This window comes from Ricinus communis, chromosome 7 (assembly GCF_019578655.1).
Source record: "Ricinus communis isolate WT05 ecotype wild-type chromosome 7, ASM1957865v1, whole genome shotgun sequence".
Taxonomy (NCBI): Eukaryota; Viridiplantae; Streptophyta; class Magnoliopsida; order Malpighiales; family Euphorbiaceae; genus Ricinus; species Ricinus communis.
Window position 1 is genome coordinate 11,545,154 of NC_063262.1, and position 26,623 is coordinate 11,571,776.

General features: G+C 33.5%; 2 protein-coding genes across 7 annotated transcripts; one reads left to right on the forward strand and one right to left on the reverse strand.

Annotated features, from left to right (window-relative positions):
• The first annotated feature begins 5,613 nt into the window (after positions 1 to 5,613).
• Positions 5,614 to 6,426, forward strand: LOC8259148 (chitinase 2). The gene has a single exon (XM_002517211.4). It carries the CDS (start codon positions 5,617 to 5,619, stop codon positions 6,424 to 6,426), a length of 810 nt encoding a protein of 269 aa, XP_002517257.4. The 5' UTR covers positions 5,614 to 5,616.
• Positions 6,427 to 6,978: 552 nt separating this feature from the next.
• LOC8259149 (phosphatidylinositol 4-kinase beta 1) lies at positions 6,979 to 23,994 on the reverse strand. Of its 6 annotated transcripts, XM_048377043.1 has the most exons (17): positions 23,715 to 23,991; positions 21,907 to 23,542; positions 19,276 to 19,467; positions 18,988 to 19,036; positions 18,081 to 18,213; positions 17,472 to 17,922; positions 17,303 to 17,383; positions 17,084 to 17,203; positions 16,759 to 16,828; positions 15,680 to 15,777; positions 15,499 to 15,603; positions 12,810 to 12,863; positions 12,239 to 12,382; positions 12,018 to 12,071; positions 11,848 to 11,922; positions 8,078 to 8,161; positions 6,979 to 7,992 (listed from the first exon to the last, which is right to left on the reverse strand). In XM_048377043.1, the coding sequence occupies exons 2-17, from the start codon at positions 23,359 to 23,361 to the stop codon at positions 7,891 to 7,893; spliced, it is 3,267 nt and encodes a 1,088-aa protein (XP_048233000.1). In that variant the 5' UTR covers positions 23,362 to 23,542; positions 23,715 to 23,991; the 3' UTR covers positions 6,979 to 7,890. The 6 variants fall into 6 exon arrangements, 4 of the variants coding, with proteins under 4 accessions (XP_048233000.1, XP_048233001.1, XP_048233002.1 ...); XM_048377044.1 differs by lacking the exons at positions 6,979 to 7,992; positions 8,078 to 8,161; positions 11,848 to 11,922 and having other exon boundaries at positions 12,029 to 12,146; positions 21,907 to 23,994; XM_025157008.2 differs by lacking the exons at positions 6,979 to 7,992; positions 8,078 to 8,161; positions 11,848 to 11,922; positions 12,018 to 12,071; positions 12,239 to 12,382 and adding an exon at positions 15,330 to 15,406 and having other exon boundaries at positions 12,849 to 12,863; positions 21,907 to 23,993.
• Between the last annotated feature and the right edge of the window lie 2,629 nt (positions 23,995 to 26,623).

Below are 26,623 nucleotides of genomic sequence, written 5' to 3' on the forward strand. Positions count from 1 at the left end.
AACTTTTTTTATCTTATTAACATGTGAGGTGAGCAAAACCAAAACTAGCCTAGGGATAGGATACTTTTATACCTCAACTAGTCCTGGAAAAGAACCACATTGGTGCTTTTGCTAGTCCTAATCGGGAGACATATTGGTACCTTAAATTTTATCTTCACATATTAAGGCGATCAAATCAAATATTCAGTTTTATTTTTCCAAATGTTAGGTTTATTTTTATCTTTAGCATTTGAAGTGATCATATACGTTAAGGCGCAGAAATATTACACTAGTAAGCTTAATTTGTTTTATATGGACATGTGAGGTGATTACATAAATTACTAAATCGATTTTAGCCTTTTAATCATGTAAAGTGTAAACCTAGTGCATAAAATAAATATACATAGAAGGAGGTGAAGAGAACAGAATAAACTGGAAAAGGATTAAGGATATCAAAGACATTAGAAAGAGAATCTAATTAAAGCCTCGACTTTAGGAGTCCTAACACAAATAAAGTATACAAATAATAAAGGAATTCTAATGAACTATTAAGGCCCTTACCAAGAAAATAAAATCCTGCACCTAAAGGTTAACACAGATAATTAGACATAATTAATAATTAAGGTAAAAGTAAAGCAAGTAATAAAATTTATATACAAAATATAATAAAAATAAAGCATATAAAGTTGTTGAAAATAAAGTAGAATATAAAATTAAATAAACATAATATATAAGTAAAATAAGACATAATATAATTAAAATTGAATTATTTGACCCATCACAGGAGTGAATCCGCACGAGTTAAGAGTGAACTCGCGCAAGGGCAGACCTGTCAGGTACTCCAGAAGCCCAAAACAGCATGGTTTTGAACCAAACGCTTTGCATAGGCAAAACTAAATTGGACCACTCAAGTATAGAGTCCACTCGCGCGAGTTCAACTATCTAGAGGCATAAAAAAGTAGAAACTATGACGGTTAGGCTTCAATTGGTCTTTAGACACATGCACGCGAGGTGAGCCCACGTGAGCTCAGAGGTTCAGAGTTTGGAACTCGCCAAACGATACAATTTAAGCTTAAACGATGTCATTTATGTTCAATTGGTTTCTGGTTTTACAAGCGTGAGGTGAACCGTGCGAGTATAGAAGTAAAATGAAACAAAATATGAACAAAATGGCATAAAATGGAGCAAGCAAGCATGAACCCGCATGAGTATAGGATCTATTTGCATTAGTTCAACTATACAGAAGCTCGAAATTTCACATTTTCGAAGAAAAGCAAATAAATAACAAATCGATGAAACAGATGTAATAAAAGATGAAACCGAGATTAAAATTAGATTTAGGCCCTCAAGTAGTTACCTTTATCAAAATAAGCAAAAGAAAATATGTAAGAAGGAAAAGAAATGATCTTTAGCCCTAATACACTTTCAACTACTCAAAGAATCAAGAAAAATGCCCTCCTTTCTCTCCTTCCTCGCTTCTAAAATAAGTTTACAGTAGTTTCTTTTTTTAACTTTCTCTCTTTTTCTTTATTGTCCTTTTCTCTAAAAATTTGCCAACTTTTGACTTAGAGAAAAAGTCCTCTAGTTATAGGCAAATTTCTTCCTAAAAATTGGATGGCTCACAATTTTTCCCATAATTTTTATCCTCCACTGTCCAAGCAACACCTCATTAGTAAGATCTCTGCAGACACTGAGCTCGCGCAAGCTCAGGTTGAGCCCGAGTTCCATGTGCACAAGGTCACCCTGAGCGACGCAAGCTCAGCATGAACTTCTGTGAGCTCAGGTCAAAAACCCATGTTGGTGCTTTAGCCTAGCCTTGCGCACGTTTAGGGTGAGCTTGCCCTGAGCCGGTGCGAGCTCAGGTCTAGGGTTTAGACCGATATCTCTTTTATCCCGTTTTCTTGTTTTTGAGCAATTTTCAAGATTCTTTTGGACCAAAATCATTCCTTCCTTCCTTTTAACCATTAGCAAGCTAAAAGTTTTCATTATCGGGCTCACGAAAATCTTAATCTCAATTTTCACTGATAACAATAACATAATCAAAAAATGTTTAAATATATTAGCTAATTACTTACATATTACGCATAGCAAAATTGTCCTTATAATGTTATTAACAGGAAAACAAACAGGTTAAGCAAAACAACTTGTTTGATAGTGAAGTTCTAGTTGTTTGGACCATAATCAGTGGTAAAAAAGGCATGGATTGTGAAGATCCAATTCATGAATTTCGCAACTCGAGTAACACCACATTCACTTGTTTGATGTTATTATCCTTTGCAAATGGTTGAAACATGGTAAAACATCAGAGCTTTCCTTGAATGTACCTCCGATCATTGAAGGTCCCCTATCTTTATATATGACTATGGCAATTGTCAAAGTTTGGCAAATTGATAGCCACAATGAAAGGCATAGAAATCATTACGAACAGATAGATTGGTCATATTTACTTAGTGAGCAATAAAACATCATTAATCACATATGAATTCAACTTGGATATGTACTTACCGTGACAGACTTAGTCGTATGATACTCTTGTACATTCCTAAGGAATGTTGGGCGCCGAGTTTGCAAAGTGAAAGTTTCCCGTGCAATTGACTCCTTAACGGACATCAGAGCTCGTGGACAATCGATCTCCATGCAAGATATATAAAAAATTGTTGTAGAAGTTGTATTTGCATTCAATACAAATGAAGCTACGAGAAGGCTGTAGAAATGACTGAGATCATGAAATTCTGAGTGGAAGACAGCCTTGCCAGTGAATATAATGTTCAACTCGTAGTTGCCATAAGTTTCCATCAGGAATTTAAAAATGGTAAATTGGTCTTCTTGGCTCGATGAGAGCATTGCAGACAACTGGTGGAAAGTACTGTACATTAAGAATACAAATATATAAATTTACCAAATTGCTGCAAACTAATGTGCGTTTTAGATTCGTATTAAGGAATAAGGAAGACAAACGAAATGAAATAAACGACGTGCATGTACGAATCTTTAAGTATCAAGATACCTATAGCTGATGATTACGCACTTTTTCCCTTTGGGATGCTCCCTGTCACGAGAAAATAGTTTCTATATCTCTTAAGCTACACCTACTATAAACAATTTACTCATTATGGAAAAACTTTTAACATTGCTATCCTAACTTACAAATTTATAAGATCCTAAATGCCTAATTCTTTGCACGCGCATATAATTAGGGGTAACACATAGAAATAATACATTGTACTAAAAGAAAAATATGATTTTGAAATTTTGCAATGAGAGTTCATTCGCTTTGCAATGATCGTATATAACATACTATAGTGGTGTTCTATAAGATTTATTTAGCACACTAAAAAAACTAACTAAATTTAATATGACTCAAAAGATTAAAATGTTAAAACAAGCAAATGTTGAAATGACAATTCAATTTTTTTTAATTAATAATAGAGAATCATCGAAGAGAAAAGAGGGTAGTTGTAATTGACTAGAGTTAAACAGATTGCCTTCTTTGTGAGAGAATAGGCTTAAAATTCTTTTATTTTTTCTTAATAGTGACAAGTGATAGATAACATCTCCAACCTCTTTCAGGATTTTGAGAGGTTCAGTACTATGGTTGCAACTTTCCTAGTTTCTTTCTAAATTTCATGTTTCCTTTCATAGGTAACACTTAAGGTACCCATATCAGATTTCATTTGCTTCCTATTAGGATTTACATAACCTTTTTGTTTATTGAAAATGACACTCACAGATCAAAGAAGCCTTCTTTAATATTATCTAAATCATCTACGGTCCTCCCTTTTTCCTTCCTCCAATCTCTTTCCAACACATAGGTGATCTACACTTTCTATCATGCAATGCAACACATAGGTTATCATGCAATGCTAAGAAAGTGTCATCTAAGTACTAGTATGAGACTCTTATTGTAGCCAAACTCAAGCTCAAAGACAACTCCCAACCCCTTATGTCGTTCAAATTCCTTCATACACACCCTTAACATGTCCTCCAAGGTCTTATTTAAAAGTGAAAAAGCTAGAAACTTTATTAGAACACCATTTGGATTGAGAGATTTCAGATAAGATTTAAGTAAATTCACTTTTGACATTTTCAAAAAGAGTTAAAAATCCATAAATTTTAGAAAATTCATCATCCTTCAAAATCCTTTATGTTTTAAAATTTTAATTTCCCATCTTAGAAATTTCAAAAATTTACTGTTTTTAATGAATAATATTAATGATATTTTTATTTTAAAAGTATACTATCAATTTATAAACTTTATGTTCTATCCAAATAAAAAAAAATCTAAAATTCATTGATTTCGTTATTCACCTATTTAAAATCCATAAATTCAGATTGAATTCATGAATTTAGAATTTCTCATTTTAATCAAATTCTGAGAATTAGCCATATTATTGAAATATATATAAACTTTGAAATAGTCATAATACATATGTATATTGATTATATAAAATTAATATTCATCTCAATTCGGCCAACTGGAATCCAAAGTAAGTGATACAATTAAAGACATAAATATATTATTTCATTTCATGCCGGCGAAATTACTTATAAGCGTATATAAGTTACAGATTAGTTTCTTGGTTCTCTCATTCAATCACACACAAATTAACAGCAAGAAGATGATGAGATCCATCATCAGCATTCATCTCTTTGATCTCTTGTATATTTTTGGAGTTGCATTCCTTTCTCTACAATTCTGTGGTATGTTCCTAATATTGATAAAAAAAGATCCAACACATATGTTTATTATTTTTGTCTGAATCTACCTAGCTATGAATATATTTAATATTTAAATTTTGAGCCTTTTGTTTTCAAGTTAGATATTACAATAGTCTAAGTTGCACGGAACTCTAAAATAGATTACGTTTCCGTGTCGCACATCAAGATTCTTCGGACAGATTTTAAAAAACTTTCTCTATTATTATTTTATATTTTTTTACTTATTCTTGAAAATTTTAAGATTTTTAGGATAAAAAAAGTCTTTCCATTCAATTAGATTTCCTACTTTAAAATTTTTTTAAAATTTTTCCTTTATTTTTTTGTCTTTTCATAGATGATTCTTAACTTTTTCACATTATATAATTTTCTTGTTATATTAATATTCTTAATTCTTAGTTGTTTTACATTTAAAAATCTCTATACACATGTATTTTCATACATTATTTTTCTCTTGGTTTATAGTAATTATATAATTGTCATCACAATCAATTATGTTAATTGTATTAATTTTATCTAATTTGTGTTTTTTACAATAACAAATTCAATAATGCAATAGAAAATCTAGAATAATCATTATATTTATAGGCGTTTTTTTAACGTTTCGTTTTCTAATTCCTTTACAAATCTTGTATCTCCGTGTGGTATTGCGTTTTCCATTTCCATTTCCGTGCAACCTAGATAACCAAATGTTGATTATAAAATAAATATAAAAAAAATATATTATCCATTAATTGATACAAAATATTCAATTTAAATTTGGAACTTCCACTTTTATTAAGGTTGTTATCGACTAAAAATGTTTTTCCTTGATAGCCAGTTTTTTTTCCTTTGAGAAACCCTTGATAGCAACTCTTATCTTTGGTATTTGTATTGCCAATTAAATGATAATCTATTTTCGATGATTTAGATGGGAAGGTGATGATGGAGTACATTGGAGCCGCAGGAATTCCTATAAAATTTGGTAAAGTTCCAATTGATGACAAAATCGATTTCCACTTCATACTCAGCTTTGCTATTGATGCAGACCCTTCAGGCAATGCTCAAAATGGGAAATTTTCACCATATTGGGCAAATACATTAACTCCAGAATCAGTTTTAGCCATCAAGAAAAAACACCCTAATGTAAAAGCCACTGCTAGTCTTTCTGGTTGGAACTTGGGGCAAAAAGTTCTACGTTGGTATAACCCAAAGGACACTCAACTCTGGATATCAAATGCTTTCTCTTCTCTTAAGTCCATCATCCAAAGTTACCATCTTGATGGCATTGATATTGACTATGAGAACTTCCCTGAACAAAATGCTAGCTTTGCTTATTGCATAGGTGAGCTAATCACCCTTCTGAAAAACCAAAGTGTTATTTCGACAGCGACCATCGCACCATTTCATACAACTGTTATACCTTACATTGAACTGTTCGACAAGTACGGGGAGGTGATCGACTATGTCAACCACCAATTCTACACTGATAAGGTTAGAACTCCAGCAGCATATCTAACAGCATTTAAGCTTCGAGCTACCCAGTTTAGTAAAGATAAGTTGTTGCCTAGCTATGAAGTGAAAGGAAGAGGGATTCAGGGGGATACATTTTTTGATGCTTTAGGCTTGTTGGAAGAGAACGGATTTGATGTTAATGGAGTGATGATCTTCTCAGCTGATGCCTCTTCCTCTAATAACTATTATTATGAGAGGAAATCTCAGGCTTTCTTGCTCAATTATACAACTGCATAATCTTTTTTTTTTTTTTTCATATGATAATAAGCTAAGTTAGTTGGTCCTTTGGAGCTGTATCTTCTTGTACAAGTAGGGCTACTGCAATCATTATTATGGTGTAATTGATGATTAATTGATCATTAAGGTGAAGATGGTGGTGATTCAGATTAATAGATTTCAATTAACGTAAATCAGCTAGTCATTTCGCTTATTCATCTAAAATTGGCAAGTGCAGATGACTAAAACAGTGCGGCAAGATAGACAAGGCAGAACAAAAATACTAGCAAAATGTAAAAATGAAGTCATATGAAACATCATACCATCGCAGAAATTTTTAAGCTAATACACGATAATTGCATAGGCACAAAACACTTCAAGCAACCATAATCCACTTGAAACACCATATTAGCACAGGAATTTTTCTAAATAAGCTTTACCACCATGCGACAGGCAGCAGGTAACAGCAAACAATACCGATCCTTTTTCGAGTTTCTATATCATATATTACATGGATTCTCATATAGTGAAGGATTAAGACAGGAGCAAAGAAGAAAAAAATAGAAGGGGTGCTGACGGAGAAACCTAGCATATTGCAAGCTAGTGTACAAACTCGAGATGATATAAAATACAATGTGAACCATAATTCAATGCCCACCAAGACCATGATATACAACTGGAATTTCAATAAACAAAACTTTTTACCTTCAAAGAAAATATAATACCATGTTACCCGATGTATTCATATTACAAACACAACTTCCTGGTAGAACATGTCGAGCAATTACACAGCAAGACTTGCCATAAACACCGTCGTGCAATACACAGCAAGACTTGCCATAAACACTGTCGAGCAATTACACAGCAAAACTTGCCATAAAATTGTCGACACCAGAAATGACAAACAGGCCAACCTTCTCATGTTGTCTGCCAACCTTCTATTGAAGAACACATATCAACTTCTAACAGCAAAATGGTAGATATACAAAACAACAAATATTTGCTACTTGTGTTTGCTTCCGCTGACCACTATCCGGTAGGTGATCCGACCAGCAATTGTGGCCTCGTAATCCTTTTCATGTCTGGTCCATTGTCCTGATAGGAATCGCTCTGTACATGCTGTCTGAAAAGGGTAGAAGCACATGCCTTCCTTTTGAGTAAATAAATTCCTCAAATGCCAGCAGGATCTCATGATAAATGACAACAGGAAACAGCGAAAAAAGAAGAGCACTGAAGATAATTTAGCCTGCTAGACTTCCTAGAAGTCTTTCAGCCGATACAATTACAAACTCCTCACACCAAGTTAAAACAGGCTATATTCGCTTAGCATTTGGTACATCTTCGACAAAATCCCAATGCCACAATGCGATGAAGCAATTGCCCTTGTATGACAGTGATTTATGTGCAACTCCGATAAAAATGCTTCACCATACTGGCAACTTGTCAAAGGGTGCAAAGAATGCAGTTACCATGAAAAATCTAACTTCACAATATCCCATTCAACACTCTCTGATAATAGTCATACTGCCGTGTCCGCCATGCATCTAAGCTGCTGCTGATAAGAGAAAGCACCAAGGAGACACATTGCTGCGAGAAAGCAACAGACTATCTCATGATAACCATAACAGTAAAAACTGGTGCACAATGATATTAATACAGAACATAATCTCACCTCTTCTGTCAAATTTAGATGAAATCTTTTTCTTAGGTTCTGTATTGTTCGTGGACCACCTTTAAAACATGGGAACCCGGAATCCTGATCCAACAAATTACACCCAAAATACCATTAACCGACAATTATTAACCAATTTAACGCACATTTCTCAACACACAAAAGTTACCGAAACGAAAATAATAAATTAGGAAAACAATACGAACTTGCTTATGGTTGTTTCTTGCACCCACTGTCCATTTATCATGTTTTATTTACCCTAGAAACTTTTATTAGAGTTTGTTGTTTTTTTCCTTCTTTACCATCCATTTTCCTCCCCCCTTCCAAACTAATAATAATTAATCCATAATAGTTACTTTAAATTAACACTCAGTGGGAAGAATGAATAATGCTTTTTGCAAAATGGACTTTCAAATCCCTCTGTAACCGTAGTACCTCACATAATCCATTAATAGTGTCATCATTTTTACGATATTTTCAAGAATATATTGCAAATTAAGATTAATCTTATTTAACAAACACTATACCACAAAGAAGATTGAATCTTCCCCTTCTACCATCGTATACTTTCTTACTAGTTCAATTTTCTCTCAAACAAAAAACAAAACACCCAATTTTTTTTAAGATCCTCTTCATATCTAATTATGATGCTCTTCTCTTATACAACAATTCCCAGTATAAAAATAAAAAGAATTTGAGTTAAAAAAAAAAACTGCAACTGATACATGTATATATAGTAATTCAATTTTCTCTGAGACGAGAAAAAAGAGAAAAGCCCAATTCTTTTCTAAAATCCTGTCCTATTCTTCATATTTGCAATAACCATCATGGCCTTTATCTAACTATTCCATTATAAAAATAAGGACTAGTTCACAAAAATACTGCCACTGATTTATTTATACATATGCTTTTTACTCACATGTATTGCACATGAATATTAATAATTAAACTCGTTATTTATTTACAATAAACGATAAAACTAATTAATAATCAATTCATCTAAATTTTATTTTTGAAAACTAATTAATCCAAGGCCTCTGTCGGATTGTATTTGCATGTGATTCATTATTTTCATAGATATATTAATTAATTTAGTTCATGAATTTTTAAATAATTAAATTCAATATTCCAATAATTAAAAAAATATTAATAAACTACAACTAATAAAATTATTACTAATTAGTTGATTTATTGTTAATCACTATTCAAACTTTCTTTCTCCGAGCATGTCATCACATATTTGATAAATATGACTCATTCAACTTGAAAATCCTTGTAATCTCCTAAGTTAACTTATTTTCTTTTTTTCTTTAAGTTTCCTATCAATTTTCTCTTTAAATCAAAACCACAACTCAATTAACTAAAAAGAATATTTAAGATAAATCAAAAAATAAATATGACTATCCAGAAAATAAATTAAGATCCTCGAAAAAGTCAAATTGTAAAAACTATAGTTGATATAAATGAAAAACTTAGTAGTTAGAAAGTAGGAGTATAGACTTTACATAAAAAAGAAAAAGAAAAAATTGTGATTGGTCCAAGTATGCAATGCAAATAAGATGGATAAAATAAGTTTTAGACTCTTTTTTATTTTAACGAACCGTGAATATCTACAAGCTTATATATAAAAATTAGCAGGTATTGCTCTGATACAATATCTTTTTTCCATTTATTATTGCCACTTTAATATGTTATTTTAATTCTTTGCTTAATAGATTCATATTAAATTAAATATATAATTAATATTAAAAAATAGTTAACATGTTCTTTTTAGGATTAGGAATCATTGTGTAATTAAAAAAATTAGTTTATTAGTTAATATAATATTAAAAATATAATTAAAATGCTATTCTCTAGGATTAGAATCACTGCTGATTTAAAATCCTAATAGAATTGGACTTCTAGGATACTAAATGAACTATTAATAGTAAATATTGTATATTATTAAATTATATTAATAAATGATCAAATTCACCTAATTAACTAAAAAATTAGTAAGGCCCTATTAGTATATTTAATCGTCTCCCCTCCCTTCTTACTTTTATACATATAATGATATAAAGAGAGACACTTTTGAATGTATAGAGTGCTTTAAGAGTTATTTCTTGATGAATTAAAACTTCAAATACACTTCCAGAAATCAAATTTATCATCAAACAATTTTCATCCCCATTCGTGCACCAAATTGACATATCAAGATCTATTTAACTAAAGAGTATAAATAGATGAATAGCGACTAAAACAAAATCTAAAACCCCCTTAACTTCAAATCCTCATTTATCTAGAAATTGACTATCTATTTGTCATTAAATATCAAAAGATGAAGTACTTAATGACATTATAAATGAAAGGAAAATCAGATCTTTGTCCAAAAAGCTTTGCCAATAAAAAGAAGTAAGACAGCATTTTTTGAAAATTAACCCATCCCAAACATAATCATACTTCATTCATAAAATTAACCCATGTGCATGTAGGAAATTTGTAGTTTTTCTAAAACCCCCTTGATGGTGGGCAAATTAACGGATCTAACTAGTGTTAAATAAATTTATCCATAAATCAGGTTTTAACAGATCTAGCAACTAACATAATCCTGCACACAAAAACATCGGCCATGTATTTTGTATACTTTATAAGTAGATCATGGTATTATGACCTCTCTGGTGTTATCTCTCCTGCTGACACCATATTGTCACCCCTGCCTAAATTGAAAATGAGAGTGGAAATCCAATAGGAAAATAAAAGAAAAGTATGCAGGACAAATGAAAGTAAGGAGTTTGGAAAAGAAGGCTCGAAACTTTCATCCTCTACATAACGATATTTAAACCCACTAAATCGAAATCCACTGATAAAGAGCCAGGCTTGCATGAATTTAGGAGAAAATGGGGAAACTAAGGAACAGGCCACTTCCTGGAATTGTGGTTTCGAAGACAAAAGGTAGAGCTAACAGACAATACAAGCAAAACAGGTAACAATAGTCTTCACTTAATTAACAAGCAGCATAATCTAGTGCATAATCTTCCATTAGTTAAATTACCATCATATTAAAAGCAAGATATGTCAATAATTTAAACTATGAACCGCCATTTAGTATTAACAAACACACACACACACACACATGCACAGAATCTCTGTATTCCAGAAAACTAGAGCCTTAGGCTTTTCAACTGAAGGGGAAACCAATTACTTTTGCTAGGGCTGGGTATTTCTCAACCAGCAGCTCCATTACTCCAACACGCTCAACCATCCCACAAACCCATCACAAAAGAAAAGGAAATAGACACCCTTAAAAAAAAAAGAATAATAATAGCCAGTGGCAGGTTGGGCTAATTAATTTGAACAGAATCTGTCTAATAATTATGACTGCTGCTTAAAATTTTGAACTAATGTGCAATCAAATCGTGTATCTCCTTTAAAATCAAACTGAGCAGTCCAATTCGAACAATTGTTTTGCAGCAAAGCAATGAGGATCAACCAATCAGATGTATGACCATTCTAAGGAAAACTTTGATTCATTTGGTTACTCAGTCACTTATCCACCCATGACTTCTTTTTCTTTTCAGTTTTAAGCAACCAAAGGTTGCATCACATAGTGCAGTATGAAGTGAAATATTCGCATCAAAGAACCCCATCAACTCACAATGTTGACCCACAGAGCCAAAAACTACTCTATAGCAAGTGCAAGGAATAATTTAAAAAAGAAAAGCATGAAATGCACACACACTCGTTTTGCATGTACAAACTATCTGCATTTAAAGCTAAGTTGGTGTTACCTGCAACATCTCAACCAAAAGAATAATACGCTCTGCATGCTTTCTACATGTTAAGAAGCCCTGAATGCATAAAACCTGCATTTAAAGAGCAAAAGACATAAGAAATGAGAATTCCTAGAGAGTGAGGGGCCAAAAATAATATAAAGACAAAAGAAAAACTTCATCCTTACTTTGAAATAGTCAAAGAACTCGCTTGGAATACCCTCGGCATCAGAATCCATGACCTAAAACAATCATCAAACTTCCCATTACAATAGAATCCAAAGCCTAACCCAAAACCAAGTCGAGATATTAAATATCTGCATAATTAAGACTGCAGAACATTAACACTGAATTGAATAAACTGCAGATGGCATACTCTGAACAGGGCAAAAATTGTTAACTACCATACCTCAAGTAGTTCTCGGGTTAATTTGAAAGGCGCACTTTCAAAATTAACACCACCAGGTGAATTAGAGAGCATAAATCCGAAATCAATATGTATAATATGACCTTCTTCATCCATTAATAAGTTTCCATTGTGCCTATCCTTCACCTAAATACAGATAATTCGTCAGTGAACTTTCAGGGTTTCAGAGTGGGCTCACAATACCAAATAGAAGATTAAAGGCCATCAAATGATGTATCTTTTTAAAGAGAATAAAAACAGCAGTTGAAATTTATAGTTCTCAGGTCACACAATTTGTTATTCACGTTCAGTATCTGAGTGATACTCAGCATAAATGACTAAACCCTATGGAGGAGCTGGCTGACATTAACTGCATAGGGCCTGTATATCAGCAATCTAAAACTGAAGATCCTACCCAAGCGCTACCTCTTGGAGATATACACAAAACATGTACATGCAAAGAAATTTATATGCAAATCTGACTTCAATCCTCTATGTGACAACCATAGCTAGTCATGTGAGTTTGTCTAAATATTACTAAAATTTTTAAGACAAAAAAAAAAAGGCACTGTACCTGCAGAAGGTAGCACACTAGAGAATATCCAGCCATACTTTCTACAAAATTCCTCTGAAGAGAAAAAAGGTAAATCAATTAATTAGCTAATAAAGTATCCAGTCAGAAGAATCAGACTGAAATTCTTCATGTGGAACGCAGAACATGAATATTAGTAACTTGGATCACTTTCTTCCCTCGTCTAAAAATAATACTATAAAATAAGGAGCGGACAAGAATTAACACAATAATATTGTCCCTACATAATTGATTAGCCCATTTGATGAAAAAATACAGAAACAAGCTGCAAACAGCCTACAAAAAAATATGCACCCACTAAGTTAAAGGAGTATTATAGGGCAGGACAAAATCCATATGCTTCCAAAAATATCCAGCATAATGAGAAAATGAATCCTCTAACTCAAAACAAAGTTTTCAAACTGAAATTTTAAAGGATGCAACAGAAACCCAACTCCTAAACCATGCATCTAATCTCCATTTGCCTTTCAGAACTTTTAGTGAATACATGTACAGGAGGGGGAAATGAAAAGGAAAAATAATTGTACAGCGTTCTCTTTGTATAATTTTGTTTTACAGTACTAGATTATAAGCCCCCCTTACTCCTGACGAGCTTCTGTTGGAGTGGCATATTTAAAATCAGCTAAATTTAGTTGAAATTAATACTTAGCATATCAGTCCTATTCTAGGAAAAATCCAGATGTCATCAGTTCTGATTTTTCTTCACTGGTAAAAAGCAGAAATTAGAAAATCTTCTTGACAAGGGGGGAAACCAATGAACAAAGTTCTCCAACACTTGAGGGTTGCAGGAGGGTAACGCAGCCTTCCACTTGCTTTTCTAATCAGGCTAAGCCTGATACCCAACTGACCCATTAAGAGTCCTAGTTTAAATGCACAGCATCCTGATTAACAACTCAAATGACATCCCCTCCCGTCCACCCAAGGAATAAATAAAATAAGAACACAAAACAGACTTCCAAGTGAGCTTACATCAATTTAGTTGTAACCCAATGGGCACCTGAATTTAATATTGTACCTGGTGCTTTACTTTTATTTGTGTTTTTTGGCTTGTGCTTCTTGGCAGCTATTTGACATTGGGATCCAGCAATATTTAACGATGAACATACAGGAAAACCTTCTTTGGAATTGTCAAAGATCTTTTGGTCTTTTCATGTCCCCAGGTTGTAAGGCTCCGAAATATGGGGTTAGGATCCAAATGGACTAAGATTGAAAACAATAGAGAACCTCTACGGGATAAACCTCAACATTTAGGTACAAAGAATCAAAGATGAAAGTTCAAGCTAAGGAGTATGCAGCGGAGGTAGATGGGCCGGTATTACATTGAACACTTTTTCATCTTATGAATCTTTCACTTACCTAAATTACATGACTTGTTGTGGTTTTGTTCGAGGAAAAGCATGTCTAACAGTGTCATGCAAGCCCAGTTCCATGAAATTTTTCAGAACCATGGAATAACAGACTAACCTACCAAGTACCGACTAGCTCCAGTCTAAGGAACAATTTCATTTTAACCAGGCTTGTCCTTAATCAAGTTGACTAAAACCATATCCACTGACTCTTGTTTCCATGCTCGGGGGTATTCTTAAGAGGCACAACCTCCAAAGAGGGGAAACCAAATAAAACCAGACACTACAAATACCAATAGTTAACAGCCTTTATTATCCATGTTTTTGGTTTTCTGTAGTTCATTGTCAAGACAGTTTTGTATCATTACCATAACTAGTTTCAACACTTCATGTCATAAATTGAAGAAAAAAAAAAGATTGCCACAACCTAAGAAAACCATATGTTATGGTTTTCTCAACCTAACACACTTCCAAATTATGCAAACCAAAAACAAAAAGATGATGCCAAACACTTCCCCACTCCTCTCCCTTCCACCTCCCATTCACCAGATACTATCTTAGATAACTCACTGATGTTTGCCTTTCCTACTTTGATGCATAATTCACTGATGTTTGCCTTTCCTACTTTGATGCATGTCAAATACAACATATACAATTTACAAGAACCGAGTCAAACCCTAGAGTTATCTATAAGGTGTAAGACATGGTATATAGCATGTTCCGGATTGTTGTTGGGTGTTAAAGAAAAAGTAAGTTTAGAAAGTTTCTAATTTAATAGATTGACTGTTTTAATTTTTTCTATAAACTGATCTTGCCAAACCCGCCTTTAGGAAATGCATCAATTTACCTGTATCTTTCGGAAAGTAGTTTTGAGAATTCAAAAATAAAATAAAAAACAAAATTCTTTCTTTTTTTGGAAAAGCAGTTTGGGAAAAGTAGTCCCAAAGGGCGCTTAAAGAAATTAGCACCTATGAACCACAATTCTTCTAGCATGCATGCAGTCGTCTATTTTTATTTTATTCCCTCCTGTCCTAGCATACATTCCTTAGTTTCAGAGTTCAATCAAGAAACATAAGCTATTTCCATTTTTTAAAAACTAATAAAGATAAAGAAAGCCAATGGTGTATGCACATACAGATAACAGAAAAAAAACTACCACGTCCAAGAGCAGACATCCAAATGACTCCATGGGAAAAACATTTATTGGATAATGCATCCCCGAAGAGCACATAGCTGTGAAGAAGCTTTGGTGATTGAGCTTTGTTAACCAACAAAACAGTAATACAGTGACCTTTTGTACACAGAAATTTTGAACTGTCTATTACCTGCGCAAGCTTAAAACTTGGGGAGTTCTCCTCATACTTAGCGACAAAGAAGTCACGCAAACTTGTGATACTGGGATATCTACTTTTAATAGAATGAAGTGAGGCCTGTAAAACAGGATCACTATCACTGAGATTACTGAAAACAATTAATTCTAAGTCATAAAATAGCGACTATACATACAGTATCAGGAATTGTCTCAATAAGAGCTGTATAAGAAGAAGTGACTAAGACTTCATAAGGACGTAACCAGAGAGGGAGACCAGCTTCTTGGAATATATCTGGCATCAACACCAAGTAATACAAGCTTGAATCTACTGTAAGAAATTTAACAAAACAATAAAAAGGGACAAGATGCAACTTTCTCATAACAAACCATCATAAGAGATGCAACAGACCATGCCACAAGATAAAGATTCAATAGTTGATGTACCATTTCCAACCAGTTGATTACATTGGTAAAATTACAATTTCGGCTCAACTATCGTTCTAGAAATCATATGTGAAAAAATTATTTTACAAAGGAAAAACCTATTAAATGTATTAGACAAATCCAGTCACAAAAGGGTCAAGAATAGCTAGCAATTTTATGAGAAGTTTTCCCATATATATCATTAGTTAATTCATTTTAAGCTTGAACAAAGGTACACTGGCACAATCCATTGATTAGAGTGCATTAGCCAGTATGCATGCCCCCTCTCGACGATGAAGCTTATCCCCCATCGTCTCACTGGCCGACCTTGACCCCTGTTATTTTGAGGTCATATCTAGTATTCAGAATTTGCCTCGATTTGGTACCGCTCTCGCGGCCCGCACCGAAACAGTGCTTTACAAACACAAACATGCAACTAATCAAGAAAGAGGGTGCTTGGAATGCATGAGGCTCTCTGCTTTCCAAGGGCTGAGGGAGGGTTGTCTGGTATACATAACCTTTCCTGCTAGTCTTGCAGGGAGGGTATATAGGTTATGAAGGAACAGCTTTACCATGGCATCAACACTCACCCTCAAGCGTGTTACTGATATGGTTAAATAATTCTTAGTTGGACTTGGTGAAGTTTAAAAGCCATGGAGCAATCTCACTGATTGATAGAGGATCTCTCTGGTATCTAGGATTTATCAAACCTAAAGACAATATCCTTGTGTTTCCCCAAGAAGAAACAATATTAAAACTCCACCACAAGGGAAAGCAGCACAGCAACAAGGACTACTTTCAAATTACAAGTGCTGAACAATAGACAAAGATTGATATAAGAGGTGCCCACCATAAAAATGAGAAATAAGCTGCACAGCAAGATGCTCCTGCCTACAGTCATCACCACTTTTTACAATAACCTACATGAGAAACAAGCAAGAAAACAGTACATTAATACTGAATAAAATAAAATCACAATGACATTCAAATATACAATTATAACAGAATACAAAGTAAATCCATTAACATGGACCAGAGAGTAAATGAAGTGTTACTTTATAGTGTTTCAGAAAAAACATAACATTTTTTAGCATATCAGAAATAATATTTTTCAGCAAAACATTACACAGAACTTTTTTATTTTTTTTCCTTTTAGTTTAATAGGAAGAACTTACAGAGCGCAAGTCCCAACCAGGTAGCTTCCCATATACTGAAGCTTTACGAATCCTCTCTTTCTTTATCTCCCAAAGCTCACCAGATAGTGCATCACTAGCTTCAGAGGTGCCACCATTAACCTATTGGATGATCAGAAACTATCAAGGGTCAACATTCTTCACTAAAACCAACTTTCATGATTCAAGCATACTTTTATCTTTTATTTTTGTGAAAATTACCCTGGGTTGTGCATCTGATGAATCTTGACCAGCTCCTTTCAGAGGAAGGCCAGGAGGCGCTTCTCCTTTGGCTGCAGCAGCCTACAGAAGACAGTTCAAATTTTACTAACACCATAGAACCCAATAATCATATAAAGAAAAAAAAAAGGAGGTTAATTTCAAGGCCTACCTTCACTTCTTCTATAGCAATCGTACTGGGGACACGGCGATGCTCCCTTCGACGTGGTGGTCCTTGATCCCCAATATCTTCCATCCGAACTCCAGAATCTGCTGTCAGCACTACCCTTACCCATTCCAAATCACCGCCATCCACTGCTCTTTGATGTGCTCCGCTACGATTTATACCATGGCGAATATTCATTGACTGTCGAGAAACTTGCTTCTCCAAAGAGAGGGTCACACTGACAAATTTCAATTTTGACTCCATGGCATGTGACATAGCCTGGTCAATAGCTTGAGCTGTAGATCTTGACATCCTGTCACTACTATTCCGATACACTTCTTGGGTAGTCCACAAAGGATAGGCCCATGGAGGAGGCTTTGGCAAAAATGCATCTCCATTTGCCAGAGGAATTCCTCCTTTGGAAAGCTTTTGAACAGCAGATGCATCCTTGGTATTGCTGAAAAAGTTTTAAAAGGGCAAGACATAAAAAAAGTTAATATTCTTTAGTGCGTGTATTCAGATAAATTCACTAGTTAAATCACTTCTAGAAACAAAACGTGTTTTAAAGCAGTAAAACCAGTGCTGCTTGTACGCATGATGTAAATCCATAAATACCTTGGCGTATCACATTTCAAAACTTCAACGCAAATCAGGTATGGTGCCTTTTCCCTAGAATTCAAAAGAGCAGCTTCATCTTCAGGTATATGAACTACACGATACATCCCCTTTCCCATTGGAAAGCAAACTCCTAACAATATAAACAGCGATTTTTAAATAACTATATGGAGCTAAGAATATAAAACAAAATCCATATAACTAAAGTTTTATGTTTAAGCTCATATGATCATATGACCCCCAATTTTTTTATATCTAAAATCCAAAATCTGAAAGAGAAGATCATTAAAACTTAAATATTCCTTACAAGTGACACAATCATTTATCTGCAAGCATTTGAATTAACAAAAATAGCATTACTAACCTAATTAAAAGAAACACCGATTTAAAATACAGTTGAGAGCATGGGAAATGGAGAGAGAAAGAAAGGTAGGGTTTTAACGAAAAAATATCAAATTCAAATCAAACCACACACTCCAGCACCAAATGCCATCCGCCCTAAGTACGAATAATACCTTCTCAAGAAAATGATACACTGCATAATTGGCAAGAATATTTACACAATGATCCTTCAGAATGTTTCAAAATGCACTACAGTTATGAGATACTTCTGGGCATTTATTGAGTCTCACCTTCTCTCAAATTAACATAATAGTTAAAAAGAACTTAAATTAAACAGTGAACCACATTTCAAAATATTCCATCATTTTTTAGAATGCATATTTGGAAGCTCCTATTCCAAACAACAGTGTTTTTACCACTAAGACCTGAAACTTTGTAAGAATATGCATAATAAGTGGCATCTCTTCAGACCACTTTTAGATAAGAAGATTGCTCTTAAAGAAACTACATGACAATATACTTAAACATGTATAATCTCCAACTATAATTTACGATAAAAATATACCTCCACTATTTTGAGCTTCAGCTATATGCAAATTGATATCTGCAAGTGACTGAAAATTCAAGAAACAAAAGCATTAAATAAATCAGAAAAGATTCAAGCAAGATGTTTTGCTTCAAATGTTGTACTCACACATGCACATGCACGCATACTCACACATCCTGTTAATCATATGGTTGCAGGATCGTATATGCATGTTTGCAATAACAAACATACAAATCAACACCCCTCAAACCAAGAGAGAAAGAGGAGTAAAAAGAGGAAAAGAATACATAATATGAACTGAACAACCTCACAAAGAGCACTTTTGCGATCTTCAACAGGAAATACATCAACTAATCCATAAGACGTCTCACATAACGACATCACAAAGTCTAGTGACTCATGATAAGCCCCTTTTCGGAAATGTGATGCAGTATTATTAGGAAGTGGGGGCTTTGTGCTCGACTTTTCATTCTGTTGCTTTGGTGAACCAGGACGTTTCTGCCATTTCAAGAGCACAGAAAAATCATATTAGGAAAATATAAGACTTGTGCAGATAAATAAATCTAATGGAAGGTATTTCCAACAAATGCTAGTACAAGATATCCCTGCAGCATGCTACATCCCTGGGTATGCCACTAGTACCTTCTCCATGAACAGGAGATCTCAGCATATGAAAAAGCCATTTTACTCAGCTTAACTGTGTCTGACATGCGCTTGTTAACTAGTGCACTTTCAAAAGGTATTACTAATTTATGAGTACATTTTTATTATACTTGATGCTACTGTATTTTCTACAGAGTATTCTGTTCTAAGAAAGGCTTTTGTCAAAATGCTCACTGCTGGATACCCCGTGCATATTCTCTCAGCTATGAGAAATAAATTTACTGCCAAGTTCATGGTCAATGTTAGGTAAAATGGAAGCTAGCACTGAAAATGATTATGCATGCTCTCCCATCTTAAATTTGCATACCACTGAAGGTGATTATGGATAATCCACCAACTGAAAATTTAGATCATCACCCACACAGGTTTTTAAAAGAAAAAAAGAGTGAGGAAGTTCTAAGCTATGTTTGGGTAGAGAGAAAGTTGAGTGCAGAAAATAATTTGGTCATGACAAATTAAGTGAAGCAAACCAATCTAACTTTTATGTAGCTAAATACGTATGTATCTTTCCTCATCTCTTTCCTAAGAACCATTAAGTTACATTTATAATCGATGAATGACGCAAACAACAAGAAGTTCAAAAAAAGATTACAGGGTTCAGAAATTTAGAATCATGATTCACATGTAATATATCTGTTTAGAATGGAGTAACTTTCTAGTCCTCTTAGTGTTTTATTCATGTCTACTCAAATGAATTAGCAGTCCCTCCAGAACTTACAACTTTAAATTTGGGAGTAATTATTTTATTTTCCAGCCTGGATGTCTTTCAGATTTATTTTTGAGTCCTTTAATTTATCTTTGGAAGTTCAAACCCTTAGGACATGTTTGATTTTCCTTGGAAATGAAATAGGAAATGAGCGTCTAGATCACAAGAATCCTCTTCCAATTTTAATTTTGAAATAACTAAAGAGAGTTCCTGGGATATGGAATGGAAAATAAATGTCTAGATCACAAGAATACTATCTCAATTTTGATTTTGAAATAATTAAAGGACTTGATTGTTAATCTTAAAAATAATACTAAACAGTAGATGTCATTCTGCCTATATACAAGTTATCCAAATATAGAACCACAATAAAAACATCGTATTCCCTGTGTGCAAACAGAAGATGCAATCCTGTTCCAAGAAGTGAGTTTCAATTCCCAATTTCAAGTAGTATACGAAGTGGACCAAAAATGGGGCTAGATGGCCGTGTTAACACATTAACAATAAATTAGGTGGAAGGCTAACATTGACCAGTTTTGTAATATGTCAACCTACATGCCTACTTGAGAAGATTAAACAAATCGGATAAAATCATAAAAAGCAAGAAAGTTAACATCTTTTTAGTCATTAGACCTGTTTAAATCACAAACTATTTTTCTGCTCAATATTTCATCTGTGATTAAGAGTTTCCAAATGCAACTTCCTATTTAAAATTTTAAAAAAAAGAATTGCATTGCAGATATCAACAGCTCATAAAGAGGTAAAATGAAGGACAAAGAAAACAAAAAATATAACATAACAAGCTAAAGGTTAATAAATACACCTTTTCTGTTATGTTTAATGAATCCACCTTATTAAAAACAAGATAGCCCCTAATATAAAAGATTGGAAATCAATAAATTACAGGCGGAAGATCTTGGGTTAATTGATCAGACTCAAATGGTTAACTGAAGAGACCCGCATAAAGGTGAATAAACCATCTCTAAGAAATTCATGGCATTCTATACAAGTTTTATGTCTACGATTGCATATAAATCTAGCTGTCTCCATTAGCTTTGCTTCAAATTCATTGATATTGAATTGAATGCCAAAACCAAAAGAAGAAAATCTATCATATGCAAGATTAAACAGAGAATAGTGTTACCCATATAGAATATTTAAGTTTTCAACAAGGCATAAAATTCATCATCTCCGAGTATACATGGGTGGCACCTTTTGTTGTCTTCCAGGTAGCACCAAAGACATGACATGCAATACTTTGTGTGAAGGTCCGGCCGGAATTTATCTTATACTTGAATAAATAAACCAACTTCAATTACCATTAATCTTTATTATATATATCAAATACACAATATGATTAATTTTCCAATTCAAATAAATACAAATATGAGTGCAACAAACATTCCAGAAAATTTATCAAATGTTTACATCACAGTTTCAAAACTTGCAGAATCAAATAATGACCATCAGGGTAAACTTGGCCAATATAAAGTCAAGATAACATGTACCAGTATATGTGGAGCAAAATGAACCTACTTTTACTGCACACCAAGCAAGAAACAACGCACCTCTTTGTTCTTCTTCAAACCAAACAACTCTGAGTCTTCAACTGAACGATCACGATCTCTGAACAATTTGCGGAAAAAGTTCTCAGTCCCCGGGCTGCCCTCAAATAAACCACCATTGCTACTCTCATTTACTGAAGTACTTTTGACATCTTCAGGATGCACACGAAACAATCTTCGAAACAATGAAAAGTCAGAAGATTCTTCTTCCTCACCATTGATATTTGCCTCATCAATTTTATCATTTCCATCTTTTCTATCCTCAAACTTTTCCTTGAACAGCTTCCGGAAAAACCCCTCCTTTTCATCATCCTCAGAAGATCTTGAACATTTCTCTTCAGAGTTAACTCTTTTTTCATGCTCATTCCTGTCATTTCCATCCTTCTTGTCCTCAAACTTCTCCTTAAAAAATTTCCTAAAAAAACCATCCTTATCATCATCTTCCATAGATTTAGTAACTGGCTTCTCATCACCATCGCTCTTGCTATCACGAAATAACCTCTTAAAAAACCCTTCTGAACTTGACGTCAATTCCTCATCTTCACCTTTACTACTCAAAAGCCTCTTGAAAAAGCCATCTGATGTTGATGTCAATTCCTCATCCTCTCCTCTAATACTGCTATCTCTCAAAAATTTCTTGAAAAAGCCATCGGAGCTTGATGTCAACTCCTCATCATCACCTTTACTGCTATCCCTCAAAAGCCTTTTGAAAAATCCATTCTTCTCACTCTCATCGTCATCTTTCTCCACTGATTTCCTAAACAACAGTGCATCTCTAACTTTTGGACCCGGAATAAACTTCTTAAAAATCTTGTTCTCATCTGGTGATAAAGGGTTTCCATCCTCCTGTAGATTATTCCCTGATGACGGTGAAAATGACAAAGACTTATTCACAGGTGGGGAAGATGTCAGCGACAACAATTTCTGTTTTGATGAAAGAATTTTATTCAAAACCTGGTTCTTACTCCCAGGAGTAGAAGACTCATTTGGTGGGCGAACAAGTGGGGGCCATTCTCCCATCAAAGTTGCTGCTATTTGACACTTTTCCTGAATCCTACTAATTCCTTCATTGTCGTCGGAATCCTCAATCTCCGCCAACAAAAACCAATGCACCTTTAAAGCTATGAGTAAAGACTTAGAGCATATATCAATTACAAATTTATCCAAAGACGGACTCGGCTTATGTATTAACATGTAACAAATTTGAAACAAATAACTCTCAATACCAGATAACGGCAATGTATACATTCTATTACATAGATAATCACGCACCCCAGCATGCTCATGCTTGTATAAGTAGCTCACTGCGATCCACTCGCAGAAGAAAGACGAGTCAAAGAACCTGATTAACCATCCACTCTCACCAGACTCACTAATTAGGTTACTTCGCGAGGTGATTTCTCTAGGTAGCTCGTCTGATTCTCCACGACTTAGACCTAGAAGCCGCACCATTGTCATTCTATCATCATAAACCCTAACTTCGATTTTCCAAACACCAGATCGATATTAAACCCTAAGAATCCCTAAAACCTTTGATCAAAACCCCAATTATGAGACGAGTCTTAGTTTAAGAGCTCTCAGTTGATTCAATCTAAATTCTGTAAGCTAAATCCGGTCATTGACCAGAAACCCTAATTCCCTGTACAGGTAGGACAAAAAATGATTTCTGTTTGTTTCTTAGAAAAAATATCATCAAAAGAGGATTTAAGAGAAAAAGAAGAAAAAAACACTGTAATGATCGAGGTATTGCAAAGCCAAACAGATAGTTACGGAAATGAAAGAATTTATGTATTCTTTTTCTTTTTACTTACAGGGGAGCTTATAAGAATTTTGAATTTGTAAGGAAGAGTGGGGACTTTGAGAGCGGATCTATGAATCTGCTACTTACGAAAGGACGCCGTTTGCGATGGCGGTGGTTGTGGTTGTGGTGGCGACGGTGGTGATGGGATGTTGGGTTCTATGCTATCACAGAGAGAGAGAGAGAGAGAGAGAGAAAGGAAGGGAAGCTGAGGTAATTGTTGTTAATATTAGAAGTTTTTAAATTTCTTTTTTTTGTTCTTTTCATGTATTAAGAATTGGGTTCTGGTAATGTACGCACCAGACTTGCGCACTTTTGGGCGAGTAAAATAAAAAATGACAGGGCCGAGATCAAGATGGGAGGGAAAAAAAATAAAAAAATAAAAAAAGCCCTCACCTTTCTTTCTAGAAAAAATATTATAAATATTTATATTTTTTATTTTTTTACTAAATTTACAGTTTTTATTTTTCTTATTTTTTATTAAAATATAAAAATATAGTTTTTAAAATTTTAAATTAATAATTTTAGTTAATTTTAAATTTTCTTTTATTTATTTCTGATAAAAACAATTGATAAACAACTGAAAATAATTAAAAATAATCAAAAAATAATTAAAAAAATAACACCATAAATTTAAAAAAAAAATTAAAAAATAATTTTTTAAAAAAATATAAAATAAAATTATTGTTGATTTAAGGTATTTTAAAGAAGTTGACTTTTTCTAATAGTCAATCGAACTCAGATTCCACACGTTTTAGCTCACTTGATGCTTGATACGCATCATGTATATAAAACATAAACTAGGGATGAGAATAAGACAATTAAATTTATTAACAAGTTTGTTTAAACTCTTAATAATAAAATGAGACTGTTTTTTAATTATGATAACTTTGACACGAACCCCAACTTTAGTTTTTTTATCTTTACACATAGAAGCAACTCTCTAGAAAGTTAAATTAGATTTAACTAAGTCTGTAATTCAATTCCAACTCGTGAAAGAGAATTTTAGAATAAATTACTCTCAAAGTAATTAGCTTTATTAGTAGAAAAACTTATTTAAGCAATAAAAAAAATAACAGATACATTCTCAATTTTCTTATTCAAAAATATTATCTCCCTAAAATGCTACATATGGTTGAATATATAAGTTAGAAGGAATAACTAACCCTAAGATATTTAGCCATAAAACTAAATACTTGAATTGAGACCTAATAACTTAGGCAATCGACCCAAATGCATAACAAACAAAATAACAAGTATTTTAACCAATGCTAAAATAAATGATAGCCATACATAACATTATCCGCAAAATCAACTTAGAAATATGCCTAAAACATAAAAATCTTGCTTTTCTCATATAAAAATATCACTAGTCATGGAAAACACCAAGAGTCGAATGCATAGCCCTTTTAAAATAGAAGTCTCTTCAATTTTGAAGGCTGAATCGGCCCTCAAATTTACTTTATATCTTAAAAATGCTTAGGCTGATCATAAGACCAATCTGAGATAGATTGCACTTAATTTCGCCTTCTTACATTTATGTCAATATTACTAAGCTTCAATTCTTTTAAAGTTCAAGCCTGATGTTTGACTCTTTCTTGCACCCTTGAATTATTGTAAGAACATTCTACAAGTCTTGAATCATCCATTTAGTGAATCCTTGAGTTCTTTTCATTCTTGCTCTTGTTATGAGACTACTAGGTAGTTGAATCGGATATTTACTCTTGTTGCTTTTGCATGCGTTCTTATTTGCATTATAACTGATCGAAGAATTGTCAACTATTAAAAGTAAATAACTCTGTTGGTACCAAAAGTTTGCCTATATTTTTAAGTGGTACCAATGCTTTAATATTTTTCTTTTTAGTATTAAAACTTTAATTTTCGTTACAGACGACAGTACCCATTAGAAATCCGTTCAAATTTTTAAATGAGATGGAGGATAAAGCTCCACATCAGCATTCCACTCACTATCCACATCACACTTAATTTTGGGTAAATTGGCCCGTTAGTACCAAAGCTTTGCAACTTATATTCAAATGGTACTAATTCATTAATTTGTTTCCTTTTAGCATCCATTATTTCTGTTTTAATTGATGTACCTATTGGATTCCATTGATTTTTTATTGATGTATTAATTAGTGTCATATTTAAGTGAACTCCCAACTATCACATCAGCAAAAAAATCATTGGAATCCAAATGGGTACTGATGTTACCAAAAGTGTAAGGTAACAACAGTGTGATTCATTTTAAATAGGGGCTTAAGGAATAGTGTTTGAAGGTTGTATTAGCATTAGCCTTTCATTAGTGTTTTAGGTGGGTATTTATAGGAGAAGTGCTAGTTATTTTTATATCTGGCATAGTCCTAAAGATCAGTAAGAAGTGGGTTCTAATTTTATAAGAGTAGTGCTTTGTGGCTATATGGAATGATGGTTCACCTATCGAGTATGTTAGTGGTCTAGGCAGACTGTCGAGTATTGGCGAGTTATTAACGAGCATGGAGATTTGCCTTTAGGCGGGTCTTCATCAGGTACCATGGTTTAAAATAAAAATAATGGATGTGGTACTAAAAAGAAAAAAGTGAAGAATTAATATCATTTAGATATGGGGAAATTTGTCCAAAGTCAACGTGACGTGGACGATGAGTGGAATGCTAATGTGGAGCTCTGCTCTCTACGCCATCAAAAGTTGATCAAGTTTTCAATAGGCATTATCACTTATAACGGAAATTAAAGTTTTGGTACCAAAAAGAAAAAAAAATTAAAGCATTGATATCAATTGAAAATATAGATTGGAGTTTCGGCACCAATGGGGCTATTAACCCTAACTATCAAGAATGATCTCTTGGTTGTTCTAAGCTCCTAAGTTCCTATGAAGATGTTAGTAGAGTACCGGACAGTATTGTCCAGCCACTCATTATGATA

What these genes read in the sequence shown, in the direction of transcription:
- LOC8259148 (XM_002517211.4), top strand. Translation starts at nt 5,617, where the DNA reads ATGATGGAGTACATTGGAGCCGCAGGAATTCCTATAAAATTTGGTAAA.
- LOC8259149 (XM_048377043.1), bottom strand. Translation starts at nt 23,361, where the DNA reads ATGACAATGGTGCGGCTTCTAGGTCTAAGTCGTGGAGAATCAGACGAG. An exon ending in TGAAGCTCAAAATAGTGGAG is followed by an intron (nt 18,214 to 18,987) that starts GTATATTTTTAT and finishes TTATATTGTTAG; the next exon opens with GAGTTTGCTTTCCAATGGGA. An exon ending in TTGAAATGTGATACGCCAAG is followed by an intron (nt 17,923 to 18,080) that starts GTATTTATGGAT and finishes AAACTTTTTCAG; the next exon opens with CAATACCAAGGATGCATCTG.